The 10,332-nt window shown below is 34.9% G+C and overlaps 1 protein-coding gene across 1 annotated transcript; it reads right to left on the bottom strand.

Moving 5' to 3' along the window:
- Nucleotides 1-208: 208 nt before the first annotated feature.
- On the bottom strand, nucleotides 209-9,843 carry LOC124356702 (extensin-2-like). The gene is made up of 3 exons (XM_046807864.1): nucleotides 9,706-9,843; nucleotides 3,536-3,674; nucleotides 209-2,730 (listed from the first exon to the last, which is right to left on the bottom strand). Exons 1-3 carry the CDS (start codon nucleotides 9,793-9,795, stop codon nucleotides 434-436), a joined length of 2,526 nt encoding a protein of 841 aa, XP_046663820.1. The 5' UTR covers nucleotides 9,796-9,843; the 3' UTR covers nucleotides 209-433.
- Between the last annotated feature and the right edge of the window lie 489 nt (nucleotides 9,844-10,332).

Raw genomic sequence — 10,332 nt, 5'->3', positions numbered from 1 at the left:
TTATACTGAATAAAATAAAACTTTAGACTATATAACTAATATAGACAACATGTTTTTTTCCTTTATAATACAGTGCCATTTGATCAATTATTGATTGTAAAGCCAATGGAGTTTTAATTCTAATAGTAATATTAAAAATTGCTATTATTTGTTCAGCAAAGTAATACAAAAATAAGTTAAATTTAATGGGATAGACTAAAAGTTAAAACACGGGAAAAATTATTTATTCTCAATTAGTACAAAAGTAGTTTATTGTATGAAAAATCTACTATAACATAAGTGAGCATTTTCAATTTGCATTTGCATTAGAATAACGTACTATAAGAGTTCTTAAAACTACACAATTTCACTCGATTCGCCATCATCTTCTTGTACTGTTTCAAATACTCCTGCAAGATCTTGGAGTTTATATTTTACTTTAAATTTACCACATTCAACATCCAGGTAACGGTGTTTTCGTAGATTGAATTACTGGCGTGTTACCAGTAATGACTTGATTTGGTGTTTGATAACCGTATCCAAAAGGAATTTGGTAGATACTGCTAGATGGGACATTTTTAGAAGATGAAATTATTTGAATTCCTTGTGGTGGATTTTGTGATGAAGCATAGCCAGAAGATACAGGGTAAGCATTTGGTACCACAGGGTAATTGTAAAAGATCCCGTCCGCAGGTGGTGACGCGGGTTGTTGAACAGGGTATACTAAAGGTACTCTTGTCTGGTCTATGGTGTTGGAGGAGTAATATGAAGTGAGCACCGGCTGAGCAGGAACCTGAGGGGAGCTCTGTGAGGACGGTGTAGAAGTCTCAGGAGCGACAGAAGATGACTGTAAAGAAGTTCCTGTGGAACTAGTAGAAGTGGAAGTCGATGTATCTTGTCGTTGAGGAGAGGCAGCTGGTTGCGATGGAGAGTCCAAATGTTGCTCATTGGTAATAATAAATAGGTTGGGATAGTAAGATAAAGCATATGAGGATCCAGGGTTGTAGAGAGACGGTTCTTCAGGAAGAGCAAGTTTAGGTCCGGGAAGAGTAGTGACAAAGTGACCCTTAACTTTGGGAGGAGCGGGAGTTATGGCAACTTCTTCAGAAGGAAATACATTTTGTTGATCTGAGACTACTGCTGTTGAGGGAACCACGTAATTTGGTTGAACAACAGAAACTGGTGAAGGTGAGGATAGTAAAGGTCCACTAACAGAGTACGAAGGGGGTGGAGAGGGTGTGGCATATACTAGAGGTGGTGATGGTGAAGATGGGAAAGACTCTGTCACCGAAGACAAAGAAGGTGGTGCAGGAGTTGAAGAAGCTGAAGGAATAGACCCAGAAACTAAAGACCAGGATGGTGGGGCGGGAGTAGAAGGAAGTGATGGTGAAGCTGGGATGGATGCGGTGACATATGACAACGACGGGGGAGCAGGAGTTGAAGGAGCTGAAGGAATAGACCCAGAAACCGAGGACCAAGATGGTGAGGCAGGAGCGGGAGATAGAGTTGGAGAGGCTGGGGAGGACGCAGTGACATATGACCAAGACGGGGGAGCAGGAGTTGAAGGAGCTGAAGGAGCAGGCCCAGAAACTGAAGACCAAGATGGTGAGGCAGCATTAGAAGGAAGAACTGGTGAGGCTGGGGCGGATGCGGTGACATATGACCAAGACGGAGGAGCAGGAGTTGAAGGAACTGAAGGAACAGAAACTGAAAAGAAAGATGGTGAGGCAGCATTTGAAGGTGGAGATGGTGAGGCTGGGGCGGATGCGGTGACATATGACCAAGACGGGGGAGCAGGAGTTGATGGAGCTGAAGGAACAGAAACTGAAAAGAAAGATGGTGAGGCAGCATTTGAAGATGGAGATGGTGAGGCTGGGGCGGATGCGGTGACATATGACCAAGACGGGGGAGCAGGAGTTGATGGAGCTGAAGGAACTGAACCAGAAACTGAAGAGATAGATGGTGAGGCAGCATTTGAAGGAAGAGATGATGAGGCTGGGAAGGATCCGGTGACATATGACCAAGACGGTGAGGCAGGAGCTGAAGGTACGGAAGGAACTATTGACGCCCAAGATGATGGACCAGATGATTGTGAGTTGCCAAATGAATACTGTGGGCTAGATGACTTGAAGGTAAAGCCAGATGAGATGTATTGTGGAGTGTATGATGGCTGAGCTGCAACTGGCGTTGGAATGTTAACTGTAGCAGAATTGAAAGAAGGTGATGTAGAAGAAGGAACAGCATAGGATTGAGTAGGGCTTGCATTAGAATAATAGACATAAAGAGGTGTTCCTGAAGAGTAATTGGGGGTCGAAGGCGTAAAAGACGAAGGTTTAAAACCAGTCACAGTATAGTCACAGTCAGGAGCATAGGAAGTCGAAGTGCTTGGTTGAGAAACGCCCCCAGAGAAGCCTCTGTTATACCAAACGTTAGAGGTGAAGGTGGGAGTTACTTTCTTGTAAGGGTAGAATTGATTATTGTTGGGCTGATTTTGAGTAGTACCAAACGAAGAAAATCCACCAATTCCAGGATATGAACCTGGGTAGTTGCTGGAGCCGCCGTTGTAATAGTAAGAAGGGGAATTTTTACCGTAGTAAACCGATGAGGTGAACTTATTACCGCCATTGCTCGAGAAGCCAGGGTAGCCTCCACCATAAGAGTTGTAAGAGTAGGGTGACTTAAATCCCAGCAAGGGTGAAAGCAATTTATTCTTGAAGTATTCCAACTGCCTCATCTTTTCCGCGAACAACCCTGAAAAAAAACAAAATGTATTACTTTCACGTTACCATAACGTGTTTCTATAGTTGTTTCATAAATTACATAAAATACAATTTTTCACACTCTAGTTGGGAATAAGTATTTTACTGTGGAAAGAATATTTAAAAAGTAACGATATATAGTTTGCTATAATTTGAAACAGACAAAAACGCAAAATATTTGTGGTGTGCAAAAAGTAGCAAGTTAGTAAACCTGTTCCACAGAAAAATTTTTCAGTATGAGGTAAATTACCTTATGACTAAAACATATACCATAAGAAAACAATAATTTAAAGCTAGTCAGTGTAAGTTAGTTGTAATTCAACCTAATATATTTTAACAGTAAATTAAAGGATAAAAAAAAACAAAATCCATCAAAACTAGCTAAAATGAAAAATCTTATTAAAAACATGTGTTGAAGATCATAAGAAAGTAAAGTAAAGATGTCTTAATTTACCAGGCGAAGTTACGGCTTAGAAATCCTCTCTTACACTTAACCTGAGGACCAACGGAAGGTGACTTTCGAACCACCATCAATGCGCGGGCAGGTCAGGCTTGCAAGGACAGGATCACCTATCCAAACAGCAGCCACGTTCAACGTTGCTTGATCTGGTTATCTTGCGGTAACCATTGTAGCCTCTACATTACGCCATTGGCCCAAAATAAATAGCCATGCATTAATACACGGTTAAGAATTTAGATTTTTTCGCATTTAGTCCTTATAAAAATAATTAATAATATGATAAATGTTTAAATAAAATACTTTAAGCTGATCTATACGTGCTCAGACGGATACATACAGCCAGTCTCCTGCGTGTCAAGGTCATCCCCATCGTTATCAGTGTCGATGTCCTTGACATCATCTGCGTTATCAGATGACTTTATATCAGCTGCGAGGATGCAGGTGATCAAGGCCATCAGCTGCAAGATGGTCAAGGTCTGAAACAAAAAAAAAAGTAAAGTAAAGAATGTCTTATTTTACCAGGCGAACTTAGGGCTAAGAAGCCCTCTCTAAAACTTAACCTGAGGACCAACGGCTTAAAGGTGACTTCCGAACCACCACCAATGGCCGGGCAGGCGGGCCGCTTGCAAGGACAGGATCGCTCAGCGGTCACCTGTCCAAGCAGCAGCCACGCTCGGCGTTGCTTGATCTGGTTATCTTGCGATAACCGCCGTACCCACTACACTGCGCCATTGGCAACACAGAGAATAAAATAAAAATGACACAGAAAAACTACATTTTTAGTATAAAAGATTTGATGTTTAGATGTAAAACTAGTAACTATAATATAAAAGAATGAAGTAAATTTTTTTGTCGATTACATCATATTTTTTTACTGGCTACTGCAAAATTATTAGTTACAGTAAATATATCTATAAGTATACGGATTACAGTATGATCTTAAACTGATCATTCAGGAGCGATATCATGGTTTAGCATATGTTAATATACATCAGGCAAAACCGTTTTAAAAGTCTTTATACTAGAGAATTACAAAAGTCTGTTCAGTGTGGCAAAAAATATGAAGCGTTCATATTAACTATTGATTAGGATTAATTATGAAACATAAAATTTTGGTCAAAAGCACGGTGGTATGTTACCTTTTTGACAAAAACTGTATTTCCCCTTAGATATGCCATATTAAAGTAACCCAAATGTAAGAATGTATAATATATGCAAATATATATGGTTTTTATCAATATTCCAGCAATTACATCAGAAATATAGTTTCTATTACAAAAAGTCACATCAAAATGAATGATACCCATCAGTAGCTTATTAAGATCGCATACTATATATCAATTAATTATGATAATGGAAATATGGATACTTTTCATGACCTGAAGGAAATATACATACATGATTTATGGATGGACCGCTTTTGTTAGAATGCGAATTCATTGTTGCTTGATATTGCTCACAAATAACCACATATAAGAACATTTTTCCTGACTGTGTGACTCAGTGGATTCAGTATAAAATTTGAAAATTTAAAACTAAAAAAGCCAGCTTTGAGGCAGATGTGACCAACTGTTAGCTATTGCCATCTTGAATGTAAAATTTATTGCTAATTCAGACAGAATAACGAAAAAAATGGCATTAAAACACAAGTACATTTCAGTCGTTCTGTGCTCATCTCTTCTTATAACAGTAAGTTATTCTTATTTCAATAAAAGGTGTTTTACAGAGAGCTGTTACTTTGGAAAGTGGCTTATGGGTTTGTGGAAAGATCTTTATATGTAAAAATGATCATGTAAAATGTATTTACGTATGGTATATTTATTAGGACACGAAGATGACAATGCTGTTTGAATATAAATTTTGTCCTCGAGTTGATACTCAGCTACCAGGAACATCATAGAAAGAAATAACATTGGATTAGCGAAATTATTGTCCTGAATGACTTAAATGTTCCCATTAGAATATACATACATATATATATATATATATATATATATTATATAATAATTATTATATGCTATATATATATAATTTTTATATGATATTATATATAATGATTATAATATACTATTATAGTGTTATTATATATAAAACATGTATATATTATTAATAAAATATGTAGATTTACCTCTAAACGATTCATATACATATATACAAGTATAATTATGCGATCGCTTTCTATACTCGAACTGCAAAATCATTAAAACAATAAATAAATACAATAATTTCTCTTATTATATATGTCGGGTCGCATTTTAATGTGAACTTATCTTCCATCACCTGTAAGATACTAGGATAGAAATGTAAGAATATGAGAATGGTTTAAACAAGGATCTAATACAAGTATGGCTGAGTGGTAAGAAGCGTAGTTACGAAACAAGCATGATGTTCTGTGTGAACAGATATATATTATGAATGCATTTAACAAATATAACTGACAAACTGAAATATTGAGAGGTTGGCAGATTTCACAAAGTACGCTGGTAGAATTAAGGTGATATAATTCAACAATAGGAGATGGAAGTGGATGCAAATTCACATCTGTCGTAATCCACCAAGACGTAACGGTTGTTGCACTATGAAATATCCCTGAGCCGATACTGAATATTCAATAATCTAATAATAAGTAATAGTGGAAAAATAATGCAGTTTTGATGATAACTGTGATGACAGTAAAATTATTATTATAATAGCTAACTAAGTACATTGAGTAAAATTTCCTTTATAGACAAGTCTAGTTAGTATTAATTTGAAGTTTGTTTTTCATCAATACAAATCACACTAACGCAAACATTTTGTGTATCAGCTCCATGAACAATATCCATAACACTTGCATTTAATGAAACAAACTCAAATTTTTATAAATGACAAAAAATACAATACCGGCCTGATCAGTGGACAATAAGTTCAGGTAACCTGTTCTATCAAATAGACGATAAAGGAAAACAGAAATTATAAAGCTAAATTGTTCCCACTGATTAAAACTTAAATAAGCATCTGGCTAAATCCTCCGCTACTAGAAATCATGCTTCCACCTCCACTCTCACTTAAAGGTAGCGTTTTCAAGCTATTGTTTTATAACCCATATCTTAGTAAATATTCGTTTTAGAAGAAATATCCTTCAAGATTGATTTTCTTAGTTAACTTATTAAGGTTCGTAAATTCATTTGCTAAACTTGGTAGTTTAGAAGATAAACATGAAGACATAGTAAGTATGGTCTTCCTCACATACTTCTCCCATATCAATTTGATATCACTATGATATTTGATAGAACACCGAAAATATTACAGTTTTGCACTTAAATTGCTTGAGAACCGCAAACGCGTATAGCAATAATACAAAAATACTGTTTTGTATCTAACATTTTGGATATTCATTTAATACGTGAACTAAGCAAGATAACATTAAGATACTTGTATATTATTGTATGGAAACGGGAACATTAGCTAATATATACTAAACGTATTTTCATTGAACACTGTGTTGTTTTATTTTCTGCAGGTAACAGTTGGTTTGAGAAATAATGTGTATAATATAGTTTGGAGACTACTACTCATTTAAAAAAAGCTGAAATTTTGATACATTGTTGCATTTTTCTAATGCTGTATGCCTTAAGCAAGCTTAAAATTTAATTACCGCTGTACATAAAAACAATGATCATGATTATTAAAATCTCTAAGTAGCCTTGAGCATGTCTAATGGTTTTCCAAAAGCATTGAGAATCACAAGTTCCTATATGATTGAATTCATATGGGCTATTTCACACAATGTCTTAAATGTAGGTTATTGAAATCGTCATGCAAAATTTGTTAGAGTTGTTGACATTAACTACACCTGTAGTTCCACAGAATTTAATTTTTGAGATAAAAACATAACTACCATGAAATTCTACCGTATCTATTAGTTAACTATATCTTTTGTACGAGCGAAACAATGCTTTATAAAAACCTACTATTATTATTTCTAAAATACAGGGTTTTCTTTATAGTTAGTATAAAAAGACTAGACCCCTTGCTAAAAATTTAGTTTATTTTAGACACGTACTTCGGAACTAAACCATATTCACAGAAATATTGTTATGTTATAAGATAATTAATTTATTGCATATGGATTTTTGAAAACATTACAGTTAAATTATTAATTTTACAAAAGCTTATTGAATAGTTATTGTAAGAGACTAAAACATGATCTATATAATCCGCATAACATAACATGCTATTAAACTTCATCAATACAATACATATATTTTGTTAGCATAGTACCGTAATTTCGGCGAGCTATAACAACCTGTGAAGCGAAATGAATACTGCTTTCCATAATTAATTCTTTGAAGGAGAAAATTAATTCTGAAGAAGCCACAATGTGATTAATAATCAAGCAGAACGGTCCCGACTGGAGTTGAGTGGGAACTTGCCGACGCCGAGTTACTCAATGTGGTTAACTTTACCTGCTAACTTCGCTCCTGCATATCACATATCACCTCTCTGCTACGTTAAACAGCTGTTGTTGCACTAATAATATACTAACTCACTAATTTAGCTGCATGGCCGTAGGAACTATTTAAAGCTATTACAAAAGTGTATTTTATCCATTGAATCTTTACGAATTACGTCTATGATAAATAGCTCCCAATGCACAATACGTATGTTGGTTCACTAATTCGAACGTTTGTCGTGGAATTATTTTTGAATACCACAAAATATATTTTTTATCCGAATAAATATGACATTCCTTGTGAGATATCATATTAATGTTAAATAATTTGATTTGATCATTAAACTTTTCGTAATAACTCAGATTATACAAAGTACACGTTGAGAATACGCAATACCACGTTTCTTGTGACATCCTTGACTAAAGTTGCATGCAAAATTTTCTATATTTCTTAGCTACATGTGTAAAATGTCATGTGATTGCACTTAAATATTTATTTATAATCATTGCCATCAAGGTTTAACCCGTAAGGCCAATGTAAAATTGCTCACTAACTCTAAGCCAAACCCCATGGATTTACATACTCCCATCTCCAAACTCAGTGTTGCCTATACACAAATAAAGCTTCTTATAAATATTAAAGCCTAAAGGTCAGTTCGTTTTGTTACATCGTGCGGACAGACATATACACAAACAGACCGATAAAAATTCAATTTATCCAGCTCCTAAAGTTATAGACTTCGCTAACGCTTTAATAATTAATTATTTTTATGAAGTATACAATATCAAATGCTAGAGAACTATCTACTGGAAAGGAAAAGAGGTACTAAATGGTACATGAAAGTCTTCAAGCGTATGCTAAACATTACAATTCTGAACTCATGCATCATTTGGAAGTCAAAACACAACAATATTGATCACTTAACATTTAGATTAGGCCAAGATTTCAACAAGAGGTACCAAGAACAGTTCAAGGCAGACCATCCACTGAGCCTCCACCAATGCGCCTAACTGAAAGACATTTTATTGAAAAGATTCCACCAACTGGGAAAAAAGCAAAGCCTCAAAGGAGATGTGTGGTTTGCTACAAACATGGCAGAATAAAGGACACAATCTACTGGTGTCCCCAATGAGAGGCTGGCCTATGCCTAGAGGACTGCTTCAAGACATATCACACAGTTGCAAATTTCTAATATAAGTACAGAAAATAACTTCCAGTAAACATGTCTTAAACAATTTTGTAATGTTATTTTGTACATGTTTGTATGGGTATACTTATATTTTAGCAATATAATCACTTTTACAAGTATAGGCTTAACAGAAAATAATTTAATGTATGTATAGGTAATGTTGTCACAAAACTGTGAAAAAACAAGAAATTAAGTGGACCACTTAGGGGGTGTTCAGTTCAAATTAAATAGTGGGTTGAAGGGTTAATTCAATTAATTATATTTATTTAAAGTTTGAATTGTTGGCAGAAAGAGACATTTTTTATATCATATGTGGTAAGGTTTCGAGATGATTTTTTTATCCCTGTTCAGGACATAACACATATATTAATACCATATCATTTGGTTTTCATTATTAACGAACACGATGGATATAGTGTGATTATTTATATTCCTAAAACATATTAGCCTACATTCTAATTTGTACCTATTACAGAATTTATAGGCCAATACATTTTTAATTTAATATTATTACGTATGTATTATGTATTTATTAAATTTATTTCGTATGGTCATCTAATCCGACACTATGTATATAAAAATAAATAAGATGAGTTTAGTGTCCTTTAGGACTGAAAAATGCTTCACTAAAACGCTTCTTTACTTGACTCAATACAACTATTTAAGACAGTATCTTTAAGAATTGTTCTGTGAAACTCTGTTCATATTATAAACCTGTTATTATAGGATCGATTCTATTGTTTTATTCTTTGTATTAGTTTTGTTGCTATTAAAAACACCCTAATCTATGGCCAAATCAATTAAAGATTTATTAAAAAAACTATTTTTAAACCCCATGAAATAAACTAATTTGTTACAGTTCAATACAAAAAAGGTACTTACTGTGCGAGAAGAAGCCATGGCGAATGACGCTAACCGGGGATAGCGGGGACTGGTTTTATACCAGGAGCTGGTGCTAAGTGTGTCTGGCATGAATGGGTGACGTCATAGCAGCCCTGACCATTGGGCGATAATAGGTGATAACACACCGAGAGGAAACTACTGACTGGTCTCACCTGCCGAAGGTAAAAGTAACTACAACAGTGCACTGCCCGTGTGGTTTGTCGTTCAAAACGGACTCCATCTCTAGACGAAAACTTTAAACAATAATCTCGTAACATTGGGTTTCTTTCCTGATTTTCAAGAGAAAACCAGAATATACTTTCGGTTTTCAAAAGTAACTGCACAAAGTATTTCTCATTACTATTACTGACAAAGCGCTTGCGGTAAGAAGTCCTACCTCGTTTTAATTAAGTTACCCAACTTTCACGAGTTAACACTTATGTTGGGGAAACAACTTTCTTCTGGACGACTTTGTAATTATTTGCATAGTTTGTCTTGTTAAACTGTTATTTGTTAGACGAGATTCATCTGTTTATTATAATCGGTAATATAGAATAAATATTATGAAACAATCGTGAGGATTAATATATATATATATATATATAGTTCTTTTATATATAACAAACA

This window comes from Homalodisca vitripennis, chromosome 3 (assembly GCF_021130785.1).
Source record: "Homalodisca vitripennis isolate AUS2020 chromosome 3, UT_GWSS_2.1, whole genome shotgun sequence".
In the NCBI taxonomy this organism is placed as follows: domain Eukaryota; kingdom Metazoa; phylum Arthropoda; class Insecta; order Hemiptera; family Cicadellidae; genus Homalodisca; species Homalodisca vitripennis.
Note: the sequence above shows the minus strand (reverse complement) of the source record. Positions and strands in the feature narration are given on the sequence as shown.